A 20,725-nucleotide genomic window follows, 5' to 3' on the forward strand; every position below is an offset into this window, starting at 1 on the left:
TCAATTTCCCCATCAAGTCTATGAAGTGGCACTTTACCAAACCCCTTTTGAAAGTCCATATACACAACATCAAAAATACTACGCTAATCAACCCTCTCCGACACTTCATCAAATAACTCACTCAAGTTTGTCAGACCCACTTTAACTTTAAAACCATTTCTGCAGGTTGTCATGTATCAATCCATGTTTTTCCAAATGAAACAACATTTTGTCCCGAAATATGGCCTCTACAAGTTTCCCCAGCACAGACTTTAGGCTGACTGGCCTGTAGTTACAGGTTCATCCTTCTCTCTGTTTTCAAAGGTGTTACATTTGCAACCCTCTCGGCCTCTGGCACCACTCCCATATCCAAGGAGGATTGAAAGATACTGGCCAGAGCCTGCAGTATTTTCATCATTCCTTCCCTCAGCAACCATTAGACTTCTCATCCAGACCGGGTAAATGTTCTATTTTACTGTGGTACATAAAGTGTTGGATTGAAAGGGGTTAACTGAAGTTGTTTGTTCAGTGACTGTAAGTAATGTCAGTCTCCACGGGTTAACTGAAGTTGTTTGTTCAGTGACTGTAAGTAATGTCATTCTCCATGGACCCTAATTGTATCAATGTCGGGTTTCTCTCTTCTATTAATAAGGGATTCCTTTCAATGTTTACTCCCATAGTGTCACTGAGAGCATCGTCTCTGGCATTAACAGCGATCAGCGTGCTGCTCCATAGAGAGGGAGACGGAATCTGAGAACAGTGGATTGGAATGTGACAACAATGGATCGGAATCTGAGAACAGTGGATTGGAATGTGCCAACAATGGATCGGATTCTGAGAACAGTCGATTGGAATGTGACAACAATGGATCGGAATCTGAGAACAGTGGATTGGAATGTACCAACAATGAACAGGGGTCTCATGTCCTCGATTGAACAATTTTATGTACGTTATGATATCCGATCATTAAAATGGCGGATCTACTTTGCTCTTCAGATTCTTCAATACTTTTACTATCCTCTCCTTGCTGCTGTGGGTGTTCCATGTAAGTCTCTGTATCCAGCTATTAACTCTACAAACCTTTACTAACTGCATTACTGTTCTTGTAATTTACTCTCTCATCTTTGCTGATGTTGGTGATACGGGTAAGTTTCTATCTCCAGCAATTAGATCTGTGAACTACATTTTACTTTATTACTATTTTGTCATTTAAATCTTGGAAAGACTGAAGCCATTATCATCGGTCCTTGTCGCAAATTCCGTTCTCTATAAGAATATAACAACATAAGAAATAGGAGCAGGAGTAGGCCACCTGGTCCCTCGAGCCTGCTCCGCCATTCAATAAGATCATGGCTGATCCGATCATGGACAGCTCTACTTCCCTGCCCACTCCCCATAACGATTTATTCCCTTATCACTCAAAAATCTGTCCATGTCCACCTTAAATATATTAAATGACCCAGGCTCCACAGCTATCTGGGGCAGAGAATTCCACAGATTTACAATCCTCAGAGAAGAAATTCCTCCTCATTTCAGTTTTAAATGGGTGGCTGGTTATTCTAAGATTATGCCCTCTAGTTCTAATCTCCCCTATCGGTGGAAACATCCTCTCTGCATCCAACTTGTCAAGCCCCCTCATTATCTTATATGTTTCAATAAGATCACTTCTCATTCTTCTGAAACCCAATGTGTATCAGCCCAACCTACTCAACCAATCTTCATATGCCAAACCCCTCATCTCCGAAATGAACCTAGTGAACCTTCTCTGAACTGCTTCCAAAGCAAGTATATCCTTGCTTAAATATGGAGACCAAAACTGTATGCATTACTCTAGGTGTGACCTCACCAATGCTCTGCATCTATACTCTATCCCCCTTGCCAACATTCCATTTGCCTTCCTGATTACTTGCTGTATTTGTGTTATAACCTTTTGTGTTTCATAGAATCATGGAAGTTTACAGCACAGAAGGAAGCCATTTTGGCCCATCGTTTGCATGCTGACCAAGAGCTACCCAGCCTAATCCCACGTTCCAGCTCTAGTTCCATAGCCCTGTAGGTTACAGCACTTCAATTGCACATCCAAGTACTTTTTAAATGTGGTATGTGTTTCTGCCTCTACCATCCTTGCAGGCAGCAAATTCCAGACCCCCTCCAGTGTCTGCATGAAGACATTTCCCCTCAAATCCCCCCTAAACCTTCTATCAATTACTTTAAATCTATGCCCCTGGTTGTTGACCCATCTGCTAAGGGAAATCGGCCCTTTCTATGACCATATCCAGGCCCCTCATAACCTTAGACACTTCAATGAGGTCTCCTCTCAGCCACCTCTGTTCCAATGAAACCAAATCCAGCCTATCGACTCTGTCCTCCTAGTTTAGATTCTCCACTCCCAGCAACATCCTCGTAAATCTCCTCAGTACCCTCTCCAGTGCAATCACAACCTTCATTTAATACGGTGACCAGAACTGCAGACAATACTCCAGCTGTGTCCGAATCAGTATTTTATACAGTTCAAGCATAACCTCCCCGCTCTTGTATTTTAGGCTTCGGCTAACAAAGGCAAGCATTCCGTATGCCTTCTTAAGCTCACCATCTACCTGGTCTGCTACTTTCAGGGATCTGTGGACATGCACTCCAAGGTCCCTTTGTTACTCTACACCTCAGTATTCTACCATTTAATGTGTATTCCTTTTCCTTGTTAGCCCTCCCCAAATACATTACCTCACACTTCTCCAGATTAAATTCCATTTGCCACTGCTCTGCCCACCTGATCAGCTGATTGATATCTTCCTGCAGTTCGCAGCTTTCTTCTTCATTATCAACCACACAGCCGATTTTAGTATCATCTGCAAACTTTTTAATCATACCCCCTATATTCAAGTCTAGATCATTGATGCACAAGGAACCGCAGGTCTCGCTGTACTTCAGTAGTTGCAATTATTCTCCATTTAAATTATGATTTGCTTTTCTATTTTTCCTGCCAAAGTGGATAACCTCACATTTTCCCACATTATACTCCATCTCCCAAATATTTGCACGCTCTCCTAGCCTGCCTATAGCCCCTTGCAGATTTATTGTGTCCTCCTCACAATTTGCTTTTCCACCCATCTTTGTATCATCAGCAAACTTGGTTACATTACACTCTGTTCCTTGATCCAAGTCATTAATATAGATTGTAAATATTTGCGGCACCCCACTAGTCACTGTTTGCCAACCTGAAAATGACCCATTTATCCTGAATCTCTGTTTTCTATTATTTAGCCAATCCTCTATCCATGCTAAAATATTACCCCCAACCCCGTAAACTTTTATATTGTGCAGTAAAGTTTTTAAGTGGCATCTTATTGAATGCCTTCTCGAAATCCAAATACACCACATCCACTGGTTACCCCTTATTCACCTGCTCCTTACATCCTCAAAGAACTCCAGCAAATTTGTCAAACATGATTTCCCTTTCATAAAACCCTGCTGACTCTGCTTGATTGAATCACACTTTTCCAAATGTCCCGCTATTGCTTCCTCAGTAATGGACTCCAGCATTTTCCCAATGACAGATGTTAGGCTAACTGGTCTATAGTTTCCTGCTTTTTGTCTGCCTCCTTTTTTAAATAGGGGCATTACATTTGCAGTTTTCCAATCTGCTGGGTCCTCCCCAGAATCCCGGGAATTTTGGCAGATTCCAACCAATGCATCCACTATCTCTGCAGCCACTCTTTTAAGATGCTACGATGTAAACCATCAGGTCCAGGGGACTTGTCCACCTTTAGTCCCAATATTTTACCGAGTACTACTTCATCAGTGATAGTGATTGTATTAAGTTCCTCCCTCCCGATTGCCCCTTTGTTATCCACAATTGGGATGTTTTTAGTGTCTTCTAACATGAAGACCGATACACAATATTTGTTCAACGTCTCTGCCATTTCCCTGTTCCCCATTATTAATTCGACTGACTCATTCTCCAGGGGACCAACATTTACTTTAGCCACTCTTTTCCTTTTTATGTACCTGCAGAAACTCTTACTATCTGTTTTTATATTTCATGCTAGAGACATAGAAACATAGAAACATAGCAACAGGTGCAGGAGTAGGCCATTCGGCCCTTCGAGTCTGCACCACCATTCAATATGATCATTACTAATCATGCTAATTTATTTTCATAACCTATCTTCCCTCCCTTTATCAGTTGTTAGTCGTTCTTTACTGGCTTTTACAAGTTTCCCAATCCACTGGCCTTCCACTAGTCTTGGCCACTTCGTAAGCCTTTGTGTTTAATTTGATATTATCCCTTATTTCCTTCGTTAGCCACGGATGGTTATCCTTCTCTTACAGTCTTTCCTTCTCACTGGGATATATTTTTGTTGCGAGTTGTGAAATATCTCCTTAAATATCTGCCACTGCTCATCAACCGTCCCACACTTTAGTCTATTTTCCCAGTCCACTTTAGCCAATTCTGCCTTTATATCTTTGTAGTTTCCTTTATTTAACTTAGGACCCTGGTTTGAGAACTAACTTTTTCACCCTCCAACTGAATTTGAAATTCAGCCATATTATGTTCACTCATTCCTAGAGGATCCTTTACTATGAGATCATTTATTAATCCTGCCTCATTTCACAGTACCAGATCTAAGATACTTGGATGTGCAATTAAAGTGCCGTAACCTTCAGGGCTACTGACCAAGAGCTGGAAAGTGGGATTAGGCTGGATAGCTCTTGGTCAGCTGTTACAGACACGATGGGCCAAAGTGGCCTCTTTCCATGCTGTAAATCTGTCTGATTCTATTTCACCCCAAATCCCATTAAACTGCTGCTCTTGCTGCCAGCCTGATGTATAATTTACCTGTTTATTCCCCTTACTCACAGTTAACTCAGTGACGATTGTGATCCTGTCCCGGGGAAAGTGCGGGCTCTCCAAATGTGTCACTTGCTACCTGATGGCCATGGCAACGGCGGATCTCCTGGTCATTATCATCGACTTGATACTGAGGCACATTCCCACTGTTTATAAGGAACAGTTTCAATTCGTGCGGTCCCTCCCCGTGTGTAATATCCACGCTGTCTTGCTTTGTACAGTCACAGACTGCTCTGTCTGGTTCACTGTCACTTTCACCTTCGATCGATTTATGGCCATTTGTTGCCAGAAGCTGAAAACTAAATATTGCACCGAGAGAACGGCGACTGTGGTTCTCGGAACAGTGACTGTGCTGAGCAGCTTAAAGGATATCACCTGGTATTTTATCTTTACGGGTTCGTACAGGCTCAGTAACATGCCCTGGTTTTGTCATGAATCAGACTATATTCCCAATTCACTGGTCTGGGCATCAATCGAGTTCCTTCATTATATCCTCAACCCATTTGTCCCATTTGTTCTGATCCTGCTGCTCAACGCTTTCACCATCAGACACATTTTAGTGGCCAGCAGGGCCCGCAGGAGACTCCGGGGTTCCAGCAGTGGGGGGAGTCACAAAGACCCCGAGATGGAGAGTCGTAGGAAATCCATCATTTTACTGTTTCTTATCTCGGGCAATTTCATCCTGTTATGGGCAATGTATATGTTGTATTTTATCTATGTCCGGATGTTTTCGCTCGGCTATGAATATTTCTATCTACCGCTTTTTATCAGGAATCTGGGATTCATGCTGCAACTCCTGAGTTGCTGCACAAACACGGCGATTTATGCCGTGACCCAGACTAAGTTCAGAGAGCAGTTGAAGAATGTGGTGAAATATCCCTTTATTCTGATTGTGAAATGCATTAAACAATGAGAAGAAGCAGAGACTCAGTCTGAATTTGTGCGCGAGCCGCTCTCCACTGCCCCAAGATGGCGGCCCTGGGGCCCTGCCCTAAGATGGCGGCTGTCACTCGGTGCATTTTCCACAGGGTGTGGCATATATCAGTGTTACAGTGAGGGGTGTGGGTTATATCAGTGTTACATTGAGAGGTGTGGGGTATATCAGTGTTACAGTGAGCAGTGTGGGGTATATCAGTGTTACAGTGAGGGGTGTGAGGTATATCAGTGTTACAGTGAGGGGTGTGGGGTATATCAGTGTTACAGTGAGCAGTGTGGGGTATATCAGAATGTTACACAGATACACCACCTTGGGTAATGTTGAGGGGGCTGGCTCTTCAGGGAATGCAGCAGCAGCCAAGTCTATGGCACCAGGAGTGGCTCTGCTGCACATTAGGGCAGGAAAAAGTGTTGGAGAGCTCAGTGACAGGGGATTCTATTGTCAGGGGAATAGATAGGTGTTTCTGTGGCCGCAATCGAGACTCCAGGATGGTATGTTGCCTCCCTGGTGCAAGGGTCAAGGATGTCTCGGAGCGGCTGCAGTGCATTCTGGAGGGGGAGGGTGAACAGCCAGCTGTCGTGGTGCATATAGGTAGCAATGATATAGGTAAAAGCGGGATGAGGTCTGACAAGGTGAATTTAGGGAGCTAGGAGTTAAATTAAAAAGCAAGATTCAAACCCAGACCTCCGGAGGATACCTCGACCTTTACCGCGACTTAGGCCGCTCGGTCAACCTGACAACTTAGTGCTCTGTGTTACCACCTGCAGGTTGAATTTTGAACTATTGTCAAATGAACTAAATGTGGTCATCAGGGGTTTCACAGCCTGAAACCGGGGAGACTGTGAGACAGACCTTGGAGCAAGGGTCTGGTTATTGTGAAACAGCAAAGGAACTATTTGTTTGGAACTATCCAAAGGAAAGGTGACTGGGACGTGATTTGATCATGCAGCCTTCTGACATGCTACTGTTGTGCCACAAGGTCTACACATTGCCAACCTGATGTTGGTCTATATGAAGGTTCCGCAATAAAAGAGATTTAAAATCCCCCACCCACTCTCACTGGCAGTCAGTAGCAGCGCTCAGTTTTTGTTGAACTTTTGTGTTCCGTTCACGGGAAACAGCTTTAATTAACCCCGCACCTTATTTTACACAAGTGAAGACATGCTAACTGAGGGAGACTTCAATCATTTCTTCTGTGCTCTGCAGGTTAAGTGCTGAACATATCCCATTTACTCACTGTATTTTAGGATTCTGGCTCAGAATGTCATTGTTGATGACACCAGGAATCTGGTGCAACTTTTGTCACATTTAACAGGACCGGTCAATCCTACCATGCACAAAAAAAAGAAACACTATTGAAGATAACATCCCATGGAGCTCATTTTCAGATTCAACGCAGACCGATTTCAAATAAAGTGAAAGAATTTTACAGTGATAAGATTTGAAAATGTTACTTCTTTTTGTGAATTTAATTAAACTATGTGGCGTCTGACTCCCGTTCATATCTCTGCTGAATAAGAAAGGAGGGGTTTGACGTTGACCAGACGGCACCGCCCTGATATTGGTGAGCTCATCCTTTATAAGAACATAGGAACATAAGACATAGGAGCAGGAGTAGGCCATACGGCCCCTCGAGCATTCTCCACCATTTAATACGATCATGGCTGATCCGATCATGGACTCGGCATCACTTCCCTGCCCGCTCCCCATAACCCCTTATTCCCTTATCGGTTAAGAAACTGTCTATTTCTGTCTTTAATTTATTCAATGTTCCAGCTTCATCAGCTCTCTGAGGCAGTGAATTCCACAGATTTACAACCCTCTGAGAGAAGAAATTTTGCCTCATCTCAATTTATGCCCTCTAGTTCTAGTCTTCCCTATCAGTGGAAACATTCTCTCTGCATCCACCTTGTCAACCCCCCTCATAATCTTATACGTTTCGATGAGATCACCTCTCATTCTTCTGAATTCCAATGAGTAGAGGCCCAAACTACTTAACCTTTCCTCATAAGTCAACTCCCTCATCTCCGGAATCAAACTAGTGAACCTTCTCTGAACTGCCTCCAAAGCAAGTATATCCTTGAGGAAAGACATTCTTGCTATTGAGGGAGTGCAGCGAAGATTCACCAGACTGATTCCCGGGATGGCGGGACTGACCTATCAAGAAAGACTGGATCAACTGGGCTTGTATTCACTGGAGTTCAGAAGACTGAGAGGGGATCTCATAGAAACGTTTAAAATTCTGATGAGTTTAGACAGGTTAGATGCAGGAAGAATGATCCCAATATTGGGGAAGTCTAGAACCAGGGGTCACAGCCTAAGGATAAGTAGTAAGTCATTTAGGACCGAGATTAGGAGAAACTTCTTCACCCAGAGAGTGGTGAACCTGTGGAATTCTCTACCACAGAAAGTTGTTGAGGCCAATTCACTAAATATATTCAAAAAGGAGTTAGATGTAGTCCTTACTATTAGGGGGATCAAGGGGTATGGCGAGAAAGCAGAAATTGGGTACTGAAGTTGCATGTTCAGCCATGAACTCATTGAATGATGGTGCAGGCCCGAAGGGCCGAATGGCCTACTCCTGCACCTATTTTCTATGTTTCTATGTTTCTATCCTTTCTTAAATACGGAAACCAAAACTGTACACAGTATTCCAGGTGTGGCCTCACCAATACCCTGTATAACTGTAGCAAGACTTCTCTGCTTTTATACTCCATCCCCTTTGCAATAGAGGCCAAGATTCCATTTGCCAAGATATCTGGATACTAACCTTTGGTGTTTCATGCACAAGAATCCCCAGGTCCCGCTGTACTGCAGCACTTTGCAATATTTCTCCATTTAAATCATAACTTGCATTTTGATTTTTTATGCCAAAGGGCATGACCAACATTATACTCCAGCTGCCAAATTTTTGCCCACTCACTTAGCCTGTCTATGTCCTTTGCAGATGTTTTGTGTCCACCTCACACATTGATTTTCCTTCCATCTTTTATCGTCAGCAAACTTGGTTACCGTCCGTTTTTTCAAGTCGTTAATATAGATTGTAAATAGTTGGGGTCCCAGCACTGATCCCTGCGGAACCCCACTGGTTACTGTTTGCCAACCCGAGAATGAACCATTTATCCCGGCTCTCTGTTTTCTGTTCGTTAGCCAATCCTCTATCCATGCTAATATATTACCCCCAACCCAGTGAACTTTTATCTTGTGCAGTAACTTTTATGTGGCACCTTGTCAAATGCCTTCTTGAAGTCCAAATACACCACATCCACTGGTTCCCCTTTATCCACCCTGTTCATTACATCCTCAAAGAATTCCATCATATTCAGTGGTTTCTCGCCCTTTGATGGGCTGCTGAGTAGTGGACAATAAGTTGACCTCGCACACAAAGTGTCTCCGGTTGATTCGTTTTCTCTCACTGAAAATTATCTATTGAAGTGAAATAAAGAGCAACTTGAATAAGGGGGCCCTTTTTCCAGGAGAATATACAGCAAATGCTGGAAATCTCAGCAGGTGTGTTAGCATTTGCCAGGAGACTAAATTCACCTCCCAATTGTTCATCAATTGTTCACCAAGTTTAAATATAATCGTCCTGCCCGCGATCGAACCGGCTATTTTCCGTGTGCAAAGCGAACATGTAATCGCTACACTACGGAAACCTCCAATACTGCAGCTGTAACAGAGGGGATCTGACCAGTGAACTCCCTCTGTGCTGATCGGGATTGGCTTTTCACCTGGATGCAAGTTATCCTCGACTCTGGGGGATGACCTATGAAACATAGAAACATAGAAAATAGGTGCAGGAGTAGGCCATTCGGCCCTTCTAGCCTGCACCACCATTCAATGGGTTCATGGCTGAACATTCAACTTCAGTACCCCATTCCTGCTTTCTCGCCATACCCCTTGATCCCCCGAGTAGTAAGGACCTCATCTAACTCCTTTTTGAATATATTTAGTGAATTGGCCTCAACAACTTTCTGTGGTAGAGAATTCCACAGGTTCACCACTCTCTGGGTGAAGAAGTTCCTCTGCATCTCGGTCCTAAATGGCTTACCCCTTATCCTTAGACTGTGACCTCTGGTTCTGGACTTCCCCAACATTGGGAACATTCTTCCTGCATCTAACCTGTCTAACCCCGTCAGAATTTTAAACGTTTCTATGAGGTCCCCTCTCATTCTTCTGAACTCCAGTGAATACAAGCCCAGTTGATCCAGTCTTTCTTGATAGGTCAGTCCCGCCATCCCGGGAATCAGTCTGGTGAACCTTCGCTGCACTCCCTCAATAGCAAGAATGTCCTTCCTCAGGTTAGGAGACCAAAACTGTACACAATACTCCAGGTGTGGCCTCACCAATGCCCTGTACAACTGTAGCAACATCTCCCTGCCCCTGTACTCAAATCCCCTTGCTATGAAGGCCAACATGCCATTTGCTTTCTTAACCGCCTGCTGCACCTGCATGCCAACCTTCAATGACTGATGTACCATGACACCCAGGTCTCTTTGCACCTCCCCTTTTCCTAATCTGTCACCATTCAGATAATAGTCTGTCTCTCTGTTTTTACCACCAAAGTGGATAACCTCACATTTATCCACATTATACTTCATCTGCCATGCATTTGCCCACTCACCTAACCTATCCAAGTCACTCTGCAGCCTCACAGCATCCTCCTCGCAGCTCACACTGCCGCCCAACTTAGTGTCATCCGCAAATTTGGAGATACTACATTTAATCCCCTCATCTAAATCATTAATGTACAGTGTAAACAGCTGGGACCCCAGCAGAGAACCTTGCGGTACCCCACTAGTCACTGCCTGCCATTCTGAAAAGTACCCATTTACTCCTACTCTTTGCTTCCTGTCTGACAACCGGTTCTCAATCCATGTCAGTACACTACCCCCAATCCCATGTGCTCTAACTTTGCACATCAATCTCTTGTGTGGGATCTTGTCGAACGCCTTCTGAAACTCCAAATATACCACATCAACTGGTTCTCCCTTATCCACTCTACTGGAAACATCCTCAAAAAATTCCAGAAGATTTGGCATGCATGATTTCCCTTTCACAAATCCATGCTGACTTGGACCTATCATGTCACCTCTTTCCAAATGCGCTGCTATGACATCCTTAATAATTGATTCCATCATTTTACCCACTACCGATGTCAGGCTGACCGGTCTATAATTCCCTGTTTTCTCTCTCCCTCCTTTTTTAAAAAGTGGGGTTACATTGGCTACCCTCCACTCCATAGGAACTGATCCAGAGTCAATGGAATGTTGGAAAATGACTGTCAACGCATCCACTATTTCCAAGGCCACCTCCTTAAGTACTCTGGGATGCAGTCCATCAGGCCCTGGGGATTTATCGGCCTTCAATCCCATCAATTTCCCCAACACAATTTCCCGGCTAATAAGGATTTCCCTCAGTTCCTCCTCCTTACTAGACCCCCCGACCCCTTTTATAACCGGAAGGTTGTTCGTGTCCTCCTTCGTGAATACCGAACCAAAGTACTTGTTCAATTGGTCCGCCATTTCTTTGTTCCCCGTTATGACTTCCCCTGATTCTGACTGCAGGGGACCTACGTTTGTCTTTACTAACCTTTTTCTCTTTACATGAAGAGAGGAGGATCGCGAACGTGTTGGCTCACCTTAAACAGTTTCTCTTCCACCTGGAACATGTGTCAGGCAAAGGGCAGGAGAAGCAAGAGAATGTGTAAGCTCAGTCTGTTCGGGTTATTCATGGTGATTACAGCAATTATTAATCCTCTCACAGACCTCAATTATTTTGATGCGATGAATTGATCGAGAATTGAACCCAGGTTAGTTCACTGGATTTAACCACTCCACCACCAGGAAACAGCCCCCATACTTGTAGATATATTTATATATATTTATATATGAACCTGGATATCAGTGGCGAGCTGCCTAGACCTCATGGCGCAACATTAGCACATCTTACTGTGTGTGAGAGAAACTGTTCCACAGTGACACCTATTTCATCTTTTGTCCCCTTTTAAACACAAGAAACCGAGACAGGCGGAATAAATAGCGAACTGGAGGCACAGGGATATAGACAAGAGACAGAGAGAAGGGGAAATACTGCTTCCAGAGAGAAGTGATGCAGAAACCCCTCTGCTGCGCTCGGGGTGACCACCCACAGCCTGGATGCACTAACGTCCCAACAGCTCATTGACTGTCGGAGTGGGACGTGCGGAGCTTCAGATGACGGGTGTAAAAGGCAAAGTCACTGATTCGGTCTCAAGTGCAACTCCTGTCAAGAATAGCAACACACCCAAACAATGCCCTTATAAAGGTTACACCTTATATCCACGTTTCTCAAGCAGTTGTCTCGTTGGTCTAGGGGTAAGATTCTCGCAATGGGCACGTTGATTGAAATTTGTGAGCGGTCCCAGAGGAACCCTTACTTTGTACAGAACTTTTGCAAAGAAGGAGTTGCATTGCTCAGCTCCTTTCAGGAACCCATGACGCCCCAAAGCACTTTCCAGCCGCTGAGTTACGTTTGAAGTGTTGTCCTGTGGGGTAAGATGTGCCCACATTACCCCACGCGAAACTCAACTCTTTGCGAAGGAGTCCAGTGCAAATAATGAGGCGCTGCAAAGATTTGGACCTTCTTTGACTGAATTCTGCTTGTACCTGCATTCGGGCTTGAAACAGCAACTGGGCTTCCATCTGACGGGAGCAGAGTGTAGCGGTGAGCGAGTAGGTGACAAGGTTTGTGGTTGATGTGCATTGCTTTCAGTCTTTGAAATTTCACCAAGCAAAGAAACAGTGAATCCAACGGACCCTGTCAGCATGTTGTTCATGCTTAATCACGTGAATATCCGCAGTCAGGAGCTGAAAGGGAATCGCAAACTAATACTGGCTTCGGGACAATCAGAATATTTCGTCACAGACAAGGCACCAGGAGGCTCCAAGGGAGAACACGCCGGTTGCAGGAGAACTGGTTGGCGGTGACATGGAACTGTCTGCAGTCTGCGGGAACAGACTGCTTCCACGCATCCACAATGAATGTCTCACACTTTATTTGGGAGAAGTGAAACTGGGAGTGGACAAGTTCCATCGCGGTCGGAGCAATCTGAAGCTTTAACTGACTGAAACCCTGTCTTGCAACATAGATCTGAGTCAGTCTCTGTGGCGCAATAGGTTAGCGTGTATAGCTGTAACTAAAAGATTGGTGGTTCGATCCCACCCAGAGACAAAGCTTTTAATGGTTCCTCTCCCAAAATCCCTCAGCTCACTGTCTCTCTCTCTCTCTCCCTAAATCCCTCAGCTCACTGTCTCTCTCTCCCGCTCCCAAAATCCCTCAGCTCACTGTCTCTCTTTCCCTCTCCCTAAATGCCTCAGCTTACTGTCTCTCTCTCTCCCTCTCCCTCAATCCCTCAGCTCATTGTCTCATCCTTCTCCCGAAATCCCTCAGCTCACTCTCTCTCTCCCTTTCCCTAAATCCCTCAGCTCACTGTCTCTCTCTCCCGCTCCCTAAATACCTCAGTTCACTATGTCTCTCTCTCCCAAAATCCCTCAGCTCAGTGTTTCTCTCTCTCCCTCTCCCTCAATCCCTCAGCTCACTGTCTCTCTCTCTCTCTCCCTAAATCCCTCAGCTCACTCTCTCTCTCCCTCTCCCTAAATCCCTCAGCACACTGTCTCTCTCCCTCTCCCTAAATCCCTCAGCTCACTGTCTCTCTCTCTCTCTCCCTAAATCCCTCAGCTCACTGTCTCTCACTCGAAATCCCTCAGCTCACTGTCTCTCCCTCTCTCCCTAAATCTCTCAGCTCACTGTCTCTCTCCCTAAATCCCTCATCTCACTGTCTCTCTCTCCCTCTCCCTAAATCCCTCAGCTCACTGTCTCTCTCTCCCTCTCCCTAAATCCCTCAGCTCACTGTTCCTCTCTCTCTCTCCCTAAATCCCTCAGCTCACTGTTCCTCCCTCTCTCTCCCCAAATCCATCAGCTCACTCTCTCGCTCTCCCGAAATCCCTCAGCTCACTGGCTCTCTCTCTCCCTCTCCCTAAATCCCTCAGCTCATTGTCTCATCCTTCTCCCTAAATCCCTCAGATCACTGTCTCTCTCCCACTCCCTAAATCCCTCAGCTCACTGTCTCTCTCTCCCACTCCCTAAATACCTCAGTTCACTATGTCTCTCTCTCCCAAAATCCCTCAGCTCAGTGTTTCTCTCTCTCCCTCTCCATAAATCCCTCAGCACACTGTCTCTCTCCCTCTCCCTAAATCCCTCAGCTCACTGTCTCTCACTCAAAATCCCTCAGCTCACTGTCTCTCTCCCTCTGCCTAAATTCCTCAGCACACTGTCTCTCTCCCTCTCCCTAAATCCCTCAGCTCACTGTCTCTCTCCCTCTGCCTAAATTCCTCAGCAAACTGTCTCTCTCCCTCTCCCTAAATCCCTCAACTCACTGTCTCTCTCTTCCTCTCCTGCAATCCCTCAGCTCACTGTCTCACCCCCTCCCTAAATCCCTCAGCTCACTGTCTCTCTCCCTAAATCCCTCAGCTCACTGTCTCTCTCTTCCTCTCCCGTAATCCCTCAGCTCACTGTCTCACCCTCTCCCTAAATCCCTCAGGACACTTTCTCTCTCCCCCACTCCGTAAATTCCTCAGCTCACTGTCTCTCTCCCTCTCCCGAAATCACTCAGCTCACTGTCTCTCTCCCGCTCCCTAAATCGCTCAGCTCACTGTCTCTCTCTCTCTCTCCCTAAATCCCGAAGATCACTGTCTCTCTCTCTCCCTAAATCCCTCAGCGCACTGTCTCTCTCCCTTTCCCTAAATCTCTCAGCTCGCTGTCTCTCTCTCTCTCCCTAAATCTCTCAGCTCACTGTCTCTCTCCCTAAATCCCTCATCTCACTGTCTCTCTCGCTCTTTCTCTAAATCCCTCAGCTCACTGTCTATCTCTCTCCCTCTCCCTAAATCCCTTAGCTCATTGTCTCATCCTTCTCCCGAAATCCCTCAGCTCACTGTCTCTCTCCCTTTCCCTAAATCCCTCAGCTCACTGTCTCTCTCTCCTGCTCCCCAAATCCCTCAGTTCACTGTGCCTCTCTCTCACAAAATCCTTCAGCTCAGTGTCTCCCTCTCTCCCTCTCCCTAAATCCCTCAGCACACTGTCTCTCTCCCTCTCCCTAAATCCCTCAGCTCACTGTCTCTCTCCCTCTCCCTAAATCCTTCAGCTCACTGTCTCTCTCCCTCTGCCTAAATCCCTCAGCACACTGTCTCTCTCCCTCTCCCTAAATCCCTCAGCTCACTGTTCCTCTCTCTCTCTCCCAAAATCCCTCAGCTCATTGTCTCTCTCTCCCTCTCCCTAAATCCCTCAGCTCACTGTTCCTCTCTCTCCCAAAATCCCTCAGCTCACTGGCTCTCTCTCCCACCCATTGAATCACTCAGCTTACTGTCTCTCTCTCTCCCTCTCCCTAAATCCCTCAGCTCATTGTCAAATCCTTCTCCCGAAATCACTCAGCTCACTGTCTCTCTCCCTTTCCCTAAATCCCTCAGCTAACTGTCTCTCTCTCCCACTCCCTAAATCCCTCAGCTCACTGTCTCTCTCTCCCGCTCCCTAAATACCTCAGTTCACTATGTCTCTCTCTCCCAGAATCCCTCAGCTCAGTGTCTACCTCTCTCCCTCTCCCTAAATCCCTCAGCACACTGTCTCTCTCCCTCTCCCTAAATCCCTCAGCTCACTGTCTCTCTCTCTCTCTCCCTAAATCCCTCAGCTCACTGTCTCTCTCTCTCCCTCTCCCTAAATCCCTCAGTTCACTGGCTCTCTCCCTCTCCCTAAATCCCGCAGCTCACTGTCTCTCTCTCTCTCTCCCTAAATCCCTCAGCTCACTGTCTCTCTCTCTCTCTCCCTAAATCCCTCAGCTCACTGTCTCTCTCCCTCTGCCTAAATCCCTCAGCTCACTGTCTCTCTCGCTCTTTCTCTAAATCACTCAGCTCACTGTCTCTCTCTCCCTCTCCCTAAATCCCTCAGCTCACTGTTCCTCTCTCTCTCTCCCAAAATTCCTCAGCTCACTGTCTCTCTCTCCCGCTCCCGAAATACCTCAGCTCACTGTCTCTCTCTCCCGCTCCCGAAATCCCTCAGCTCACTGTCTCACTCTCCCTAAATCCCTCAGCTCACTGTCTCTCTCTCCCGCTCCCAAAATCCCGCAGCTCACTGTCTCTCTCTCTCTCTCCCTAAATCCCTCAGCTCACTGTCTCTCTCTTCCTCTCCCGTAATCCCTCAGCTCACTGTCTCTCTCTCTCTCTCCCTAAATCACTCAGCTCACTGTCTCTCTCTTCCTCTCCCGTAATCCCTCAGCTCACTGTCTCTCTCTTCCTCTCCCTAATTCCCTCAGCTCACTGTCTCTCTCTCCCGCTCCCAAAATCCCGCAGCTCACTGTCTCTCTCTCCCGCTCCCAAAATCCCGCAGCTCACTGTCTCTCTCTTCCTCTCCCTAATTCCCTCAGCTCACTGTCTCTCTCTCTCCCTCTCCCTAAATCCCTCAGCTCACTGTCTCTCTCTCCCACTCCGTAAATCCCTTAGCTCACTGTCTCTCTCTCCCGCTCCCTAAATACCTCAGTTCACGATGTCTCTCTCTCCCTAAATCCCTCAGCGCACTGTCTCTCTCTCTCTCTCCCTAAATCCCTCAGCTCGCTGTCTCTCTCCCTAAATCCCTCATCTCACTGTCTCTCTCCCTCTTTCTCTAAATCCCTCAGCTCACTGTCTCTCTCTCTCCCTCTCCCTAAATCCCTCAGCTCATTGTCTCATCCTTCTCCCGAAATCCCTCAGCTCACTGTCTCTCTCCCTCTGCCTAAATCCCTCAGCACACTGTCTCTCTCCCTCTCCCTAAATCCCTCAGCTCACTGACTCTCTCACTCTTTCTCTAAATCACTCAGCTCACTGTCTCTCTCTCCCTCTCCCTAAATCCCTCAGCTCACTTTTCCTCTCTCTCTCTCCCTAAATCCCTCAGCTCACTGGCTCTCTCTCCCTAACTCCTTCAGCTCACTGTCTCTCTCTCCCGAAATCCCTCAGCTCACTGTCTCTCTCTCCCGAAATCCCTCAGCTCACTGTCTCTCTCTCCCGCTCCCGAAATCCCTCAGCTCACTGTCTCTCTCTCCCGCTCCCTAAATACCTCAGCTCACTGTCTCTCTCTCCCGCTCCCTAAATCCCTCAGCTCACTGTCTCTCTTTCCCTCTCCCTAAATGCCTCAGCTTACTGTCTCTCTCTCTCCCTCTCCCTCAATCCCTCAGCTCATTGTCTCATCCTTCTCCCGAAATCCCTCAGCTCACTCTCTCTCTCCCTTTCCCTAAATCCCTCAGCTCACTGTCTCTCTCTCCCGCTCCCTAAATACCTCAGTTCACTATGTCTCTCTCTCCCAAAATCCCTCAGCTCAGTGTTTCTCTCTCTCCCTCTCCCTCAATCCCTCAGCTCACTGTCTCTCTCTCTCTCTCCCTAAATCCCTCAGCTCACTCTCTCTCTCCCTCTCCCTAAATCCCTCAGCACACTGTCTCTCTCCCTCTCCCTAAATCTCTCAGCTCACTGTCTCTCTCTCTCTCTCCCTAAATCCCTCAGCTCACTGTCTCTCACTCGAAATCCCTCAGCTCACTGTCTCTCCCTCTCTCCCTAAATCTCTCAGCTCACTGTCTCTCTCCCTAAATCCCTCATCTCACTGTCTCTCTCTCCCTCTCCCTAAATCCCTCAGCTCACTGTCTCTCTCTCCCTCTCCCTAAATCCCTCAGCTCACTGTTCCTCTCTCTCTCTCCCTAAATCCCTCAGCTCACTGTTCCTCCCTCTCTCTCCCTAAATCCATCAGCTCACTCTCTCTCTCGCTCTCCCGAAATCCCTCAGCTCACTGGCTCTCTCTCTCCCTCTCCCTAAATCCCTCAGCTCATTGTCTCATCCTTCTCCCTAAATCCCTCAGATCACTGTCTCTCTCCCACTCCCTAAATCCCTCAGCTCACTGTCTCTCTCTCCCACTCCCTAAATACCTCAGTTCACTATGTCTCTCTCTCCCAAAATCCCTCAGCTCAGTGTTTCTCTCTCTCCCTCTCCATAAATCCCTCAGCACACTGTCTCTCTCCCTCTCCCTAAATCCCTCAGCTCACTGTCTCTCACTCAAAATCCCTCAGCTCACTGTCTCTCTCCCTCTGCCTAAATTCCTCAGCACACTGTCTCTCTCCCTCTCCCTAAATCCCTCAGCTCACTGTCTCTCTCCCTCTGCCTAAATTCCTCAGCACACTGTCTCTCTCCCTCTCCCTAAATCCCTCAACTCACTGTCTCTCTCTTCCTCTCCTGCAATCCCTCAGCTCACTGTCTCACCCCCTCCCTAAATCCCTCAGCTCACTGTCTCTCTCCCTAAATCCCTCAGCTCACTGTCTCTCTCTTCCTCTCCCGTAATCCCTCAGCTCACTGTCTCACCCTCTCCCTAAATCCCTCAGGACACTTTCTCTCTCCCCCACTCCGTAAATTCCTCAGCTCACTGTCTCTCTCCCTCTCCCGAAATCACTCAGCGCACTGTCTCTCTCCCGCTCCCTAAATCGCTCAGCTCACTGTCTCTCTCTCTCTCTCCCTAAATCCCGAAGATCACTGTCTCTCTCTCTCTCCCTAAATCCCTCAGCGCACTGTCTCTCTCCCTTTCCCTAAATCTCTCAGCTCGCTGTCTCTCTCTCTCTCCCTAAATCTCTCAGCTCACTGTCTCTCTCCCTAAATCCCTCATCTCACTGTCTCTCTCGCTCTTTCTCTAAATCCCTCAGCTCACTGTCTCTCTCTCTCCCTCTCCCTAAATCCCTTAGCTCATTGTCTCATCCTTCTCCCGAAATCCCTCAGCTCACTGTCTCTCTCCCTTTCCCTAAATGCCTCAGCTCACTGTCTCTCTCTCCTGCTCCCCAAATCCCTCAGTTCACTGTGCCTCTCTCTCACAAAATCCTTCAGCTCAGTGTCTCCCTCTCTCCCTCTCCCTAAATCCCTCAGCACACTGTCTCTCTCCCTCTCCCTAAATCCCTCAGCTCACTGTCTCTCTCCCTCTCCCAAAATCCTTCAGCTCACTGTCTCTCTCCCTCTGCCTAAATCCCTCAGCACACTGTCTCTCTCCCTCTCCCTAAATCCCTCAGCTCACTGTTCCTCTCTCTCTCTCCCAAAATCCCTCAGCTCACTGTCTCTCTCTCCCTCTCCCTAAATCCCTCAGCTCACTGTTCCTCTCTCTCTCTCCCAAAATCCCTCAGCTCACTGGCTCTCTCTCCCACTCCTTGAATCACTCAGCTTACTGTCTCTCTCTCTCCCTCTCCCTAAATCCCTCAGCTCATTGTCAAATCCTTCTCCCGAAATCACTCAGCTCACTGTCTCTCTCCCTTTCCCTAAATCCCTCAGCTAACTGTCTCTCTCTCCCACTCCCTAAATCCCTCAGCTCACTGTCTCTCTCTCCCGCTCCCTAAATACCTCAGTTCACTATGTCTCTCTCTCCCAGAATCCCTCAGCTCAGTGTCTCCCTCTCTCCCTCTCCCTAAATCCCTCAGCACACTGTCTCTCTCCCTCTCCCTAAATCCCTCAGCTCACTGTCTCTCTCTCTCTCTCCCTAAATCCCTCAGCTCACTGTCTCTCTCTCTCCCTCTCCCTAAATCCCTCAGCTCACTGGCTCTCTCCCTCTCCCTAAATCCCGCAGCTCACTGTCTCTCTCTCTCTCTCCCTAAATCCCTCAGCTCACTGTCTCTCTCTCTCTCTCCCTAAATCCCTCAGCTCACTGTCTCTCTCCCTCTGCCTAAATCCCTCAGCTCACTGTCTCTCTCGCTCTTTCTCTAAATCACTCAGCTCACTGTCTCTCTCTCCCTCTCCCTAAATCCCTCAGCTCACTGTTCCTCTCTCTCTCTCCCAAAATTCCTCAGCTCACTGTCTCTCTCTCCCGCTCCCGAAATACCTCAGCTCACTGTCTCTCTCTCCCGCTCCCGAAATCCCTCAGCTCACTGTCTCACTCTCCCTAAATCCTTCAGCTCACTGTCTCTCTCTCTCCCGAAATCCCTCAGCTCACTGTCTCTCTCTCCCGCTCCCCAAATCCCTCAGCTCACTGTCTCTCTCTCCCGCTCCCGAAATCCCTCAGCTCACTGTCTCTCTCTCCCGCTCCCTAAATACCACAGCTCACTGTCTCTCTCTCCCGCTCCCTAAATCCCTCAGCTCACTGTCTCTCTCTCCCTCTCCCTAAATCCCTCAGCTTACTGTCTCTCTCTCTCTCCCTCTCCCTAAATCCCTCAGCTCATTGTCTCATCCTTCTCCCGAAATCCCACAGCGCACTCTCTCTCTCCCTTTCCCTAAATCCCTCAGCTCACTGTCTCTCTCTCTCCCGCTCCCAAAATCCCTCAGCTCACTGTCTCTCTCCCTAAATCCCTCAGCTCACTGTTTCTCTCTTCCTCTCCCGTAATCCCTCAGCTCACTGTCTCACCCTCTCCCTAAATCCCTCAGGACACTATCTCTCTCTCCCACTCCGTAAATTCCTCAGCTCACTGTCTCTCTCCCTCTCCCGGAATCACTCAGCTCACTGTCTCTCTCCCGCACCCTAAATCGATCAGCTCACTGTCTCTCTCTCTCCCTAAATCCCGAAGATCACTGTCTCACTCTCTCCCTAAATCCCTCAGCTCACTGTCTCTCTCTCCCGCTCCTGAAATCCCTCAGCTCACTGTCTCTCTCTCTCCCTAAATCCCTCAGCTCACTGTCTCTCTCTCCCGCTCCTGAAATCCCTCAGCTCACTGTCTCTCTCTCCCGCTCCCTAAATACCTCAGTTCACGATGTCTCTCTCTCCCTAAATCCCTCAGCGCATTGTCTCTCTCCCTTTCCCTAAATCCCTCAGCTCGCTGTCTCTCTCTCTCTCCCTAAATCTCTCAGCTCACTGTCTCTCTCCCTAAATCCCTCATCTCACTGTCTCTCTCCCTCTTTCACTAAATCCCTCAGCTCACTGTCTCTCTCTCTCTCCCTCTCCCTAAATCCCTC

General features: G+C 47.4%; 1 protein-coding gene across 1 annotated transcript; it reads left to right on the forward strand.

The window, feature by feature from the left end:
* The first annotated feature begins 723 nt into the window (after window positions 1-723).
* LOC139243083 (probable G-protein coupled receptor 139) lies at window positions 724-5,741 on the forward strand. The gene is made up of 2 exons (XM_070870677.1): window positions 724-1,024; window positions 4,840-5,741. Exons 1-2 carry the CDS (start codon window positions 760-762, stop codon window positions 5,739-5,741), a joined length of 1,167 nt encoding a protein of 388 aa, XP_070726778.1. The 5' UTR covers window positions 724-759.
* Window positions 5,742-20,725: the final 14,984 nt, after the last annotated feature.

This window comes from Pristiophorus japonicus, unplaced genomic scaffold (assembly GCF_044704955.1).
Source record: "Pristiophorus japonicus isolate sPriJap1 unplaced genomic scaffold, sPriJap1.hap1 HAP1_SCAFFOLD_160, whole genome shotgun sequence".
Classification (NCBI taxonomy): domain Eukaryota; kingdom Metazoa; phylum Chordata; class Chondrichthyes; family Pristiophoridae; genus Pristiophorus; species Pristiophorus japonicus.

Excerpts from the sequence above, each read along its gene's own strand:
- LOC139243083 (XM_070870677.1), top strand. The coding sequence starts at position 760 with ATGGATCGGAATCTGAGAACAGTGGATTGGAATGTGCCAACAATGGAT. Across the intron at positions 1,025-4,839 it reads TGCTGCTGTGGGTGTTCCAT|TTAACTCAGTGACGATTGTG; the intron begins GTAAGTCTCTGT and ends CCTTACTCACAG.